Raw genomic sequence first — 13847 nt, forward strand, 5'->3', positions numbered from 1 at the left:
TATATATTATATTATAAAATACAATATATAAAGTATATATTAAATACAATATATTATATATATTGCATTATAAATTTATAATATATTAAATTAATATATTGTATTAAATATATATTAAACACAATATATATTATATTATAAAATACAATATATACAATATATATTAAATACAATATATAATATATATTAAATACAATATATATATAATATATATTCTTCTGTTTGGTTTGCTGTGTTGCGCACACTGGCCTTGAACTTCCGGGCTGGGGCTAGAGTAGTCCTCCTGCCTTAGCCTACCTAGTAGTTGTGGCTACAGGTGTGGGCCAGTGCTCCTGGCTCTATACAATCTTCTAAGTTTTATAAATTAAAAAAAGTGCTTTATTTTGCTTCTTGGCCTTTTGGCTAAGATCAAGTGTAAAAAAAAGTGCTTTATGGAAAGATGACTCCTTTTTTTTAATACGGAGGCCTACTGTCAGCCCTTAATACTTATATCTGTGACCCTTGCAGGCTTGTAGGAAGTCAGATAACATATTACAACAGTAATAATCTTGAGAAGTGTAGGTAATTTACAATTGCCTGATTAAAAACGCCTAGGAATTAAATAGATGAAGTTAGCAATTTTGCTTTTTTTCCTAAGCTGCCTTATTTGTTTACTAGTACAGGTGGTAATTTAGTTTTTTGGTATGCCTTTGAAATTATATTTGTGCTTTATAGTGGATTTTGATCATTGTATTTTGGGTTCCAGCATTTTTTTATAGTTTGAAAACTTTAAACCAAAGCAAATCAGATTCTAGATAAACATTCTTTGGGAGAAATAATGTTCTAAAATGTGGTATTTACTAAGATTCAGGATCAGTGAAGTTGGAGAGGCATAGAATTGACTTGATTGAAGTCACTCTTTGTTTTGAGCCAGTAATAGATGTAAAATATTTTTCTTCAAACATTTCTGTTTATTATGCAGGCTTACAGTGGATCACCTCTAACTGAAGAAAAGGAGAAAATTGTTTGGGTCAGATTTGAAAATGCAGATTTAAATGGTATGCTTTTAACATTTTTGAACATGTGAAATAAATGGTTGTTTGGGCTTGACCTGAATACAGAAAGAGAACCCTTACTTTAGTCTCAGATTATTTTAAATTTTCAAAATAAATTCATTTTTCATTAAAAGGTAATGTAACCAACTACAGAAATTTCTTCAGAACTAATATTGTACAGGTTTGAAAGTAAGTATAATAATAGTGGGTAGTCTTAAACTTTAAGCTCAAGTGAGTTAAAATTTTATCCCCCCCCATCTTGTGCAGCACCAGGGATTGAACTCAGGGCTTTCACACTGAGCTATGTCTCCAGCTCTTTTACATATTTATTTGTTTTAAAATTTTGAGACAGGATTTTGCTAAATTGTTAGGTTGCCCAGACTGCTTGAATTTGTGACCCTCCTTCCTCAGCCTCCCAGAGTGCTGGGATTACAGGTGTGTACCACTTTGCTGGGCTACAACAATGTAAAGATTTTATTTGGCTTTATTTTGAATACTAAAATAAGACAATACTTCTTTCTATAAAGTAGAACGAATATTCCTTTGAATTTAGCAGATGAGCTTGACTTTATAGACAAAAAAGAGCTAAAGAAGGAACAAGCAAGAACAACAACAAAAATTGATTGTTTTAAAATTACTTTCCTTGTTAAGTGGGAGTAGAGAAACAGAATAATAGAAAAACAACTGAGGGCTGGGATTTAGCTCAGTGGTGCTTCTTCTTGCCTTGTAAGCACTAGGTCTTGAGTTAGATCACTGGTACCAAATAGAAAGAAAACCAATTGAGCCAGGAAGCTGAGCCAGGAGAACTGCTGCAAATTCAAGGCCAGCCTTGATTACATAAATTCAAATCCTTGAGACTCTATCTGGAAAAAAAAAAACAACAAAAAAACGGAAAAGAAGAACAATTGATTGGTGTCACAATTAGTTAATATTAGGTTATTTTAGGTTTCATTTTTGTTGATAAGAATTAAAGCAGGAGAACTTTATTAAGATGGCCATTGAAACTGGCCTGTTTGGGAAATTTGTCTTTCACCTTCCCTGGTTTCTGAGATCAGATAATAACTTTGTTTTAGCATTGTGAATTTGTGAGTGCTACCACTTTTGTTTGTGGTCTTGTATGTTGGGGTCTAGCGTAGGCGATCAGTCCAAAATAATGACTGTAATTTTTATTTAGTGATAACTATCTAGTGGTTGCTCTTAATTTACTTTATAAAGTTTCCTTAGGAATATATGTTTGATGCTTGATTTGTGGAGGATTTTTTGGGGGGCTTCTGGGGATTGAACTGAAGGCCTTTGCACTCAGCTGTATCCCCAGGCCTTTTTTTGTTTGTTTGTTTGTTTTTAAATTTTGAGACAGGGTCTTGCTAAATTGCCCAATAAATAAATAAATGTGTTCTGGATAAAGCAATATATAAAGAAGTTGAAAAATGATTTTGAAAAGCATGGATTTGGATCAGAAGTTAAAAATAAACTTTATGCTGGGTGTGGTGGTGCCTACGTGTAATCTTGGCACTTGTGAGTCTGAGGCAGAGGGTTCCCAATACCTGCCTGGCAAATTTAGTGAGAGCCTATCTTGAAAACAGAATGAAAGGGTGGGGATGTAGCCCAGTACAGAGGCCCTGTGTCCAATCCCTAGTACCGAATAAACAAAGAACGATTGTCTTGTCTTTTTTTTTATTAGTACATGTTTGCAGTACATAATGATTGCATTCATTTTGAGGAGATGGTACATGTACATAATATATCTTAATTCTTTTTTAAAATCTCCTTTTCCTCCCAGAAAATAATTTCAGAAGCACAAAATGTGGCTAAGGGTGTAGCTTAGTGGTGGGGTGCTTGGTTAACATGCATGGGGCCATGAATTCAATTCCTAGCACCAAAATAATAAAGAAATTAAAATGGAAAGAGCGCTTTGACTGTGTGTGGAGTTTGACATGAGGAGCAGATGCAGAAGCCATTTGGGCTTTTGGAGTTGATGTGGCTAGCATGGGGTGGTGGTGTAAGACCAGCGAAGAAGGCTGTTCATGACGACAGGGATTGGTAATAATGCCCTGTGCTAGGGGGAGAAGCGTGCTCCCTGGCACTGTGGATGGCATAAATAATGATGCAGCTCACCAAAATAAGGAACTCTGCAGGAGCATCAGGTTTGAGGAGGAAATCATGTTGGAGTGGAATTGGAGCTCCTGGGACGTTTGAAACCTGTGTGTGGGAGTCACCAGCAGACCGTAAGGCAATGGGTGGGAGGAGATACATGGTGAGAAGTGAGTTTAACTCCAGCATCAGGAGTGGAGGGTGTAGCTTAGTGGTAGAGCGCTTGCCTAGCCTGCATAAGGCCCTGAGTTCAGATCCTCCACACTGCAGAGCAACAACATTTTGAAACTAGGTAGGAAAGAAAGAAGCCAGCAGAGAAAATGGGGGAGGAGTGACTGGAGAGACTGAATAACAAGAGGGCTTAGCCCTGGAAAATCAAGGGAAAGCATTTTAAGGAAGGAGTGGTGTGCTTTGGTTATAGCTGCTGAGTAATCTAATAAGATGTGCTTGAAAAATATCATTTGGGTTTAATTACTTGGAGATTACTGGTGACCAGAGTAAAAGTCATTTGGGAGGAAGGCTGTGAGTAGAAACCATTACAAAATGGGCTTGAGGTGAATGTGAAATGAAAAATAACAGGACAGTACAAACCACTCAAGCAACTTGGCTGCTAGAAAGAGAGAAGAGTGCTGGGGCTGAGGGAGGAGGATATGGACTTCTTTGATTTGTGAAGTTTAAAAACATGTATTGTGCAAGAATATCATGGTAAATTACATACAATGAAAATTAGATCAGTGGATGAAGTTTTATAAATCAGATGCCTATATGATTATCACCTATAAAATAGAAAATTGCTACCTAGCTGCTTTTGAATTTTATGTAAGTAGACTTATTCAGTATAGCTGGGCATGGTGGTGCAAGCCGGTCCCTGTGATTTAGGAGACAGGTAGACTGATTGTGAGTTTGAGGCCAGCCTGCTGGTTGACATGGTGAGAATCCTGTCTAAAAAAAAAAAAATTTAACGTAGTAGTCTTTTGTGTTTGGCTTTTTATTATGTCAGTGAAATTCATCTGTGTTATAGTGTATAGTAGTAATTCACTCTTTTTCTGTGTTGAATAGTGTTTCATTGTATCAACATACCATATTGTTTGACCATTCTCCTGTTGGTGGACATTTGGGTTATTTATGTCTTTGGCTGTTCACAAGTAATTCTGTTATAAATATTTTTGTGCATATCTCTGTGTGCTTAGATTTCTTTTTTGGGGGGGTACTGGGAATCGAATTCAGGACCTTGCGCTTGCAAGACAAGTGCCAGAACCACTGAGCTAAATCCCCTGCCCTGTGCTTAGACTTCTGATGAGTATATACCTAGATTGGAACTATTTGGTCAAAACGTATGTGCATTTTTAACCAGAGTACATTACTAAACCTTCTTTTTCTCTTTCTGTTTTTTGGATTTTTGAGACAGAATCTCCTCATGCATTCCAGGCTGGCTTTGAATTTGAGATCCTCCTGCCTTCGCCTGCAGTGCAAGGATTATAGTCTGTGCCACCACACCTGGCCCTAAATTATTTTTAAACTGGTCCTCCCGATTTACGTGCAGCAATGAATAATAAGCTGCTGCTGCTGTTCTTCTGCTTCCTCCTCCCCCTTCTCCTCTTCTTCCTCCTCCTCTCTTCTTCCCCTTTTTGGGGCTGAGGATTGAACCCATGGTCTTCACACTGAGCTACATTCCCAGCCCTTTTTATTTTTTATTTTGAGACAAGGTCTTGCTAAGTCACTGAGTTACCCAGCTGGTCTTGAATTTTCTGTCCCTGTGCCTCAGCTTCCCATAGTGCTGAGTTAGAAGCATGTACTGCCATACTCTGCTGAAGAAACAGCTTCTAAGTCACTGGTTTTAATTAGCACTTCTCTGATTACAAGTGATGTTGAGGTGTGTTTCCTGTTTAGCCTTTGAATATCTTTCTTAATGAAGGTCTTCTATATGTGTCTTCCCTATTTTTCTAAAATTTGATGTCTTTCTCATATTGATATTTGTTTATTTATTTAGTGGTACCAGGCTTAATTATATTTTTGGCAAGGTCACTAGCACTGAGCTACATCTTCAGCCTCTGTTGTGTACCACCCCCTACCCTTCTGCTCCCTGAGAGTTATGAGCTACGTCCCCTATCCTTTTTATTTTGAGATGGTGTCTCACTAAGTTGGCCAGGCTAGCTTTGAATTTGGCATTACAAGCATGGTCCATCATGTCTTAACTGTGGGATTTTTTTCACCCCTGGTGGTGCTATGGATTGAACCCAGGGTCTTTGAACTAAACTACATCCGCAGCCCTTTTAAAAATATTTTATTTTGTGATAGTGTCTATTGAGTCACTAAAATTGCCTAGGCTAGGCTTGAATTTATGATCTTTCTGCCTCAGCCTCCCAAGTAAATGGGATTATAGGCATGTACCATCATGCCTGGCAGCACAGTTGTTTTCTTGATTGATAATTGTGTTTTACATTTTCTTCTTTGTTATTTAATTCTAACATAGATACATCAAGAAATCTCGAATTTCATGAAATACATAGCACTGGGAATGAACCACCATTTTTGGTTATGATTGGCTACAGTGATGGAATGCAGGTCTGGAGCATCCCTGTAAGTATAAACGTAATCGAGCCCTAAAAATATGTCCGCATGGCAGCTGTGTGAAGTCTGGAGATGCTTCCACATGTCTGTGATCTTGTCTACTCATTTTACCAGTGGTTCCTCAGTGACTGCTGTTGTACAACACAGTGCCAGGCATGGGGAAGGAGTGACAAGTGGCAAAGCAAAGGTACTCTCACTGGATAGAAAGTGGGTCAGAAATTGTGCAGATCACATACCCATGAGGAACTGGCCCCTTGCTCTTTGATCTTCGGTTCTTTGTGCCTTGATGAACGATTTCAGTCAAGACTTGTATGGTGGGTACCCATACAGAGCTATGGGTAGACTTTATTATAAAGCAGATGGAGAATTATGCCTTCAAGTGAGAAGATGGGTAGTGAGTTTGGGTACCTTTTTATGTTTACAAGAGTTGCTCTGGGCTGCCAGGAATGGTGGTGCATGCCTGTAGTCACAGCACTTGGGAGGCTGAGGCAGAAGGATCACCTTGCATTCACGTCCGGCCTGGGTTACATAGTGAGACCTGTTTTAAAAAACCTAAAGAAGGAAAAAAAGAAGCTTTATTCCTGGGGTTAAGAGAACTGTGGTCATTTTGATGGTTATAGACATTTTTCTTAGAGGTTATTTTGGAATGTCAGTGTCTCAAAAATATCTTTCTTGTTTTTTTCGTATGGTCAGGGTTCTGTCAGGGGCTTTAATCTTTATTTCTTTCTTGTTTGGAAGCCTCAAAATCTTTTTTTTTCTTTTTTTTTAAATCTTTTTTGGACAAGGTTTCCCTATGTAGTTCTGGCTGGCTTTGAACTCACTGGTATAGTCCATACTGGCCTTGAATTCACCTCAACTTCTTGAGTGCAAGGATCACAGGCATGCACCAACATACTTAGCCTGGGGGCCTTAAAATTTAGGAAGGAAATTTATGAAAGAAAAAAAATGCTAATTTAAATAAAATCTTAGACCAAGGAGGGAGAATCTTTAAGTAATGTTCCTTTTCTGATACCATTGGGCATCGGCTCTGGCACACAGGGATTGGAAGGAATGTATCTTGTGCTCTGTGGAGTCACTTTGGTCTGAGGCCTAACAAGTGATTATAAATGTGTTACACACTGAGGTCTCTGTTTTTTCCTTAACTCTACTATTCTGGACTCTCCTTTCTCCCTCAGGCTCGCTAATGGCTAACTATCTGCCTAACAATATCTCCTAAGTAATGATTGTCATTTTTGCCTGTTTGCAGAAGAGCAAACTGAGGCATATGGAAAGTTTTTGTTTTATTATGTTGAGACAAGGTCTCAGTATGTGATGTAGCCCAGGGTGATTTAAAATTTGTAATCCTCCTGATTAATATCACTGTGCCTTGTTTACCACTATGCCTGCTTACAGGGTTTAAAAAAAATATTAATAGCCATTAACATAATACAGTACTGATTTTTATTTTTTGAGATGGTCTTGCTACATTGTCCAGGCTGGCCTTGAACTTACAGCCATCCTCCCGCTTTAGCCTCCTGAGTGCTGCAATTATAGGCGTGCAACACTGTGCCTGGCATAATTTGAAATCAGTTAAGAAAATTCACACGATACAAACTTAAGAGGTACAGAAGAGTGAAGAAACTCCCTGTCACCCTTGTCCTTCACTTCCCCTGTCTTGAGGTGAGCAAGATTTGTAGGTTATGCATTTTTAGAGCCATATTTTGTGCAAATAAAAACTTAAAAATATATTTCTCTCATTCTTGTTCTAAACCTTGCTGTTTTTATATTATAATGTCAGTATTCAGAGAAGTGCTTCATTGACTTTTCCCCCCCTTTTTTCCCTGGTACTGGGGATTGAACTCAGGGCATTCATGTTACATCCCTGACCCTACCCCACCTCCCGCTTTTTTTGATAGATGTTTGAGATTAGTTCTTAGTAAGTTGCTAGGCTGGGCTTGAATTTGTGATTCTTCTTCCTCAACCTCTTAAAATGCTGAAATTACAGATATGTGCCATCACACCCAGCTTCACTGATTTTTGTAGCTGTAATCATTGCATTTATCTGGTGACTAGTTCTCTATTGATGAAAACACTTTGTTTTAAAAATTATTATTTATTTCTGGGGTACTGGGGGTTGCTCTACCTTCGAACTAAATCCCCAGCCCTTTCTTTTGCCTTTCCTTGGGGTTTTTCAAGGCTCTGTTTGTTACTGAAGTATGGCCACAGGCAGAGACAGGATTTAAGATCTGGCTGTGCTTTTTTTTTTTTAAACTACAAAGATAAATACTCTTTTTTTTTTGGTACCAGGGATTGAACTCAGGACCTTGAGTTTGTGAGGCAGGCGGCCCTGAGCTAAATCCCTGGCCCTTAAATATTCTTTTTCTAGGTTGGGTTCTGTAAATGTAAAATTGTCCTTTTCTTTTTCTGGAGGATGGGGGTTGAGACAGGGTCTTGCTTTGTAGTTCAGTACGGCCTTGAACTCACTAAGTAGCCCAGGAGGGCCTTGAACTCAATGGGAATCCTTCTGCCTCAATCTTTTGAGTGTGGGGTTCATTTTCTTTCTTTTTTTTTTAGAGAGATCAAGACCTTGCCATAACTTTCTTCTAGAGACTGGTTTGCTTCATGTGTTGTTTGTTAGCAGATTTGAAGGCAAAGAGGAAGCTATAGCTTTAACAAGAGGTTGCACCATCTGATGGGGGTGTTGGCTGGATTGAGCACATTCCTTTGGTGGCACTCAGAAGGCTTTGACTGCCCACTTGTTCTGGTTACAAGTAGAGGTATTACTATTAATACTTTTAGAGTTACCTTGACTTTATCTCCGAGTAATTTAAAGACCTTTATTTTTCCTTGCACCTTGATAGTATTATTTATTTAGAGACAGGGTCTCACTATGTAGCCCAGGCTGGCCTTGAACCTGCAATCTTCCTGCCTCACCTTCCTAAATAGCTGGGATTTCAGGCATGGGTCCTCTATGCCCAATAGTATACAACTGTTAAGTATAAATTTTCTGAGTTTCTGAGGAGACATCGAACTTGAGTATCACTCAGAAGAACTTTCCCAGTTAATTTTGCCTCGACTTTGTCCAGAAGCACCCACTGTCCCCTTGGGTGTTTCTGCCATTGCAGATGAGTTTCTCCTGTTCTAGAAATTGCTACATGACTTTGAATACAGTATATTCTCTTTTTTTTGTAAAGCTTTTTTGCTCGGGGTAATGTTTCTGAGAATCATCCATGTTGCTTGTTCTTTTAATTGCTAAATAGTCTTCAGTATATGAATATGTTTCTCTTAATGATTTCTATTCTTTGGATACTATGAATATAACTTCTGTATGGAAGTCTTTTTGTAAACATATTACTTCCTTTTAGATATCTATAAATGTAATTGGTAATTCATGGGGTTGGAATGTGGTTAGTCTTTTTAAAAAATTAATTGTTTATTGGTACATTTTAGATATACATGATGATCACATTTCATCATATAGAATTTGTACCTGTACATGATATATATATGTATATATATATATTTTTTTTTTTTTCTTTTTGGTACTGAATTTGAACTCGGGTCTTTGCATTTGCAAAGCAGGGAGTGGAACCACTGAGCAAAATCCCCAGCCCTACATGATATATCTTGATTCATTTTTCTTTTCCCATTCCCTTCCACTCCCTTCAACCCTTCTTCCCCTCCTTATTTACAAAAGCTTTGTTTCTATTTTTTCCTTATCTTCTCATTTTTTTCCCTTCCTTCCATTCCCCCTACCCTTTCACCAGTTCCCCTTCCCATTTGAGCATTTTTTTTTACTATTTCATAATACCTATTATATATTTTGGTCCTTATTTACACTTTCAGTTTCTCACACCAGAGAAACAATGTGTATTTCAACATGTGTGTCCCAAGCATATGGTCTCAAGGTGCACCTATTTACCTAGAAATGTCTCAAGTTTGTCCATCTTTATGGCTGAGTAGTACCCCACTACATAAAAAAAACCCACATCTTTATCATTCACTGGTTGTTGGGCATTTGGGCTTTTTCCAAGATTTAGCTATTATAAACTGTGCCTCTATAAACATGGATGAGCATATATCACTGTAGTCTGATGCTTTTCATTCTTTTGGGAAGATACCAAGAAGGGGAATAGCTGGGTCAAATGGAACCTCTTTTTTTTTTTTTTTTTTTTTTTTTTCCGGTAGTGGGGATCAAACTTGGGACCTTGAGCTTGTGAAGCAGGTGGCAGAACCACTAAGCTAAATCCCTGGCCCAAGTTTTAGTTTTTTGAGGAATCTCCACACTGATTTCTACAGTGGTTGCACCGGTCTGCACTCCCATCAGCAGTGGAGAAAATTCATTTCATAGCTGGCTACAAACATCAATAGCACTCCTGTTCACAAATAACAAACTGAGAGAGAAATTAGGGAAATCACACACTTCAGAAAAGCATGGAAAAACGAAATACTTAGGAATCAATCTAACAAAGGAAATAAAAGACCTTTATTTTGAAAACTACATTACTCTGAAAAAGGAGATAGAAGAGGATATAGATATGCCTTGCTTTTGGGTAGGGAGAACCAACATAGTGAAAATGGCCATACTCCCAAAATTGTTACACAAATTTAATGCAATCCCAATCAAAATACCAACAGCATATCTCACAGAATTAGAGAAAACAATCCTAAAATTCATTTGGAACCAGAAGAAACCTAGATTAGGAGAAACAAATCTGGGCAACAAAGGCAAGGCAGGGGCCATTACAATCCCTGACTTGAAATTATACTACAAAGCCTTTGTGATAACCAAAACCAAAACCAAAACCCCAGCATGGTACTGGCAAAAAACTTTTAAACAAACAAACAAAAAGCAGACCCCAGGATCAATGGAACAGATTACAAGTTGCAGAAACAACTCCAAACATACTCAGCCACCTTATCTTTGACAAAGGGGCCAAACACTTTCACAGGAAGAAAAATAGCCTCTTTAGTAAATTTTGCTGGAAAAACTGGCTTTCCACATGCCGAAGACAAACTACACCCATGTTTTTTCACCATGTACTAAACTAAATAAAAAAGTATCAGAAATCTAAGTATTAAAACAGAAACAATCTGCTGGATGATACAGGCAAAACTCTCGAAGATATAGGTGTAGGCAAAGACTATGAATAAAACCTCAGTTGCACAGGAAATATTACAAAGAATCAACAGTTGGGATCACATTTCATTAAAAAGCTTTTGCATAGCAAAATAAATCACCAACAGAGTGAAGAGCCAACCTACAGAGTGGGAAAAGATTTTTTTCTTTTTTTTTTGAGTCGGAGTCTCACTATGTAGTTCAGGACAGCCTTACACTCACTATGTCGCCCAGGCTGGTCTCAAAGTGGTGATCTTCCTGCCTCAGCCTCCCAAGTGGAGATAACAGGTGTGCACGCCTGACCATATCTGTACCTTTTTTCTCCCATTAAAAAGTTCAGTCAGATCTAGTCTGGGAGGCTCAGGCAGGAGGATTACAAATTGGAGTCAACCTCAGCAAACAAAGTAAAACAAAACAAAACATAAACCCCTTGAATATTATAGTTGGTTTGGTGAGGCAGTTCACTTGGGATTTTGAGACCAGCCTGTGTTATGTAGAGAGAACCTTGCTCAAAACAAAACAACACCCCCCCCAAAAAAGGAGAAAAAACTGAGAAAAAGAGAAAAACTGAGCTACATCCCAACCACTGCAAAAATTGAATTTTATTTATTTTTAATTTTTAAACATTTTATTGGGCCGGGGATTTAGCTCAGTGATGCCACCACCTGCCTTGCAAGGACCTGAGTTTGATCCCTGGTCTTAAAAAAATTTTTTTTTATTAGTACATATTCGCAATATAAACAGTTTATAGTCATCTTGGGGAGTGGGTACAATTACATACTCTACAGGTTGTTCCTCCTTTTCATATCCTTCCTTTTCCCTTCCCCTCCCAAAACTTGAATTTTAAAAGCTATGGGAGAACTGTAAATATAGATAGACAGTGATGTACTTTTTTTTTTTTTCTGGTACTGGGGATTGAACTCAGGACCTTACGCTTGCAAAGCAGGTGACGGAACCACTGAGATAAATCCCCAGCCTGATAGTGATTTACTTGTAACTACAGTCATACCTTAATGTTGGACTGCTGTGAAATATGTTGGCTCCACACATTTTGATATGAAAATTTTGCCCATGACTCCTTGGTTGTTTTGTGTTCAGTGTACGAGCTAGAACTTGTTGGTGTTGATCCTCCAGACAGAACAATTTGTGTGGTACTTGTCAATTCTGGTTCTTGTGGTGGCTCAAGGTGGCCAGCTAACTGCTAGCCCTGTACTGAGGCACCAGGTGTAAGGAAGGTATGGGAGGAGCAGACTTGACTGGAACGATGGTGAGTTTGATTTTTAAAAGGAGCTGTTACTGGTTGCAATAAAGATAAGTACAGAACTTGAATACCCTTTTGGAAGCCTGTTGTTATTTGCTACTGTGTATCATGTCAACATGTTTCTGTAGTTTGTAGAAATATCCGGGATAGACTGGAATTAAAATAACTTTTAAAGAGCCAGGTGTGGTGGTGCAGGCCTGTAATCCCAGCACTCAGGAAGCTGAAGCAGGAAGATTGCTGTAAATTTGAGGCCAAACTGAACTACATGGTGAGACTCTAAGAAAATAATTTTTAAAGAAATCAGTTCTTTATTAAACACAGAGGAAAGAACATCTATTTGGAAGAGGAGTCATTTATGCCAATGAGTGTATTTTAGACATTGTACAGTAATTTATTACTTTAACTTGGGTGCTAGGAATCGAACCCAGGGTCTTGCACATGCTGAACACGGCTCTGCCTCTGAGCTACATCCATCCCTAGGAGCTTCAGTTTTCAGGGAGGAGGTGTAACCATCTTTTAACCATCATGGGCTCTTTGAAGATCTTTTAGTAACAGATTTTTTTTTTTTTTGTAATGCTGGGGATTGAACCAGGGCCTCACATGCTAGGCAAATGCTCTATCACTGACAGATATATTCTAAAAACTGTCTTTAATAAACATGGATTTCCATTGTTATGAATAGAAAAATCCAGAGAAATGGAATCATTATGAGGCCAGCTAAGAGACAGTTTCATGGTCTAATTTCTAAATTTTGGTACCAGGGATTGAACCCAGGGCTTTTGCACTAAGCTGCATCCCTAGCCCTTGTTTTATTTATTCATTTAATTATTTATTTTTTGAGGCGGAGTCTCACTATGCAGTTTAGGCTAGCTTTGAACTCACTTTGTAGTCCAGGCTGGCCTCAAACTCATGGTATCCTCCTGCCTCAGCCTCCCAAATGCTGGGATTATAGGTGTGTACCACCATGCCTGGCTGGTTTTATTTTTTATTTCAAGACAGGGTGTTGCTAAGTTGCCCAGGCTGGGCTGGAGCTTGTAAACCTCCTTGCCTTGGCCTCCCAGCATAGTGGGATGACAGTTTTGTGCCACCACACTCAGTTCCACGGTTGTCTAAATGTTATATAATGAGAGCCTAAAGTAAGTTTGTTCTAAGAGGATTATAAAAATCCTTGGTATGTGATAAGACATGTAGAAAAGGAGTTATCAAAAACATATTCCAGGTTTTGGGCCAAGAACTGGTGTTACCTAGCAGGTGAGATGGCATCATTTCAGAAGTCATTCAGTTTATGCTTAAATTATATTAAAAATTATGTGAAGCCAAAAGCACCATGTAATGTTTTCTTATATGTAATAAAGTGTTCTGATTTAAATTCCAAGATAGTACATTTGTACAACTGATTTTTCATAAGGTTTGATGTCTGCTTAGGTTTCATATCGTCTTTTGAAACAGCATGTCTGTGCTGTGTGTATTTATGTATCTGACAGGTTCTCACTGTGTAGTCCATGCTGGCCTTGCAGCTCATGATCCTCTTGCCTAAGCTTCCTGAGTGCTGGGATTGCAGGCATTTGCCAACACACCTGGCTCATGAGCGAAAGCATGAAAATATATTCATGACAGCACTTGGGGGATGGCCATTGTATGAAACAGTATATTTTAGCTTCAGAATTTAACATTTGTAGCCAAGCATGCTGCCATATACCTGTAATCCCAGCTAGTTGTGAGGCTGAGTCAGGAAGATTTTCCCTGCCTGGGAAATTTAGCAAGTTAGTGAGATTCTGTCTCAGATAAAAAA

The 13847-nt window shown here is 38.3% G+C and overlaps 1 protein-coding gene across 9 annotated transcripts in view; it reads left to right on the forward strand.

Annotated features, from left to right (window-relative positions):
• The window catches only part of Bcas3 (BCAS3 microtubule associated cell migration factor), a 530094-nt gene that overhangs the window by 13148 nt on the left and 503099 nt on the right, over nt 1-13847 (forward strand). For all 9 annotated transcript variants that reach the window (XM_010626745.2, XM_010626749.2, XM_010626748.2 and 6 more), the window contains exons 4-5: nt 962-1037; nt 5599-5705. In XM_010626745.2, the coding sequence (XP_010625047.1) occupies nt 962-1037; nt 5599-5705 (183 nt within the window). The remainder of the gene's footprint in view (nt 1-961; nt 1038-5598; nt 5706-13847) is intronic.

The sequence above is a fragment of the Fukomys damarensis genome, unplaced genomic scaffold (assembly GCF_012274545.1).
Source record: "Fukomys damarensis isolate Sample0158 unplaced genomic scaffold, DMR_v1.0_HiC HiC_scaffold_13, whole genome shotgun sequence".
NCBI lineage: Eukaryota > Metazoa > Chordata > Mammalia > Rodentia > Bathyergidae > Fukomys > Fukomys damarensis.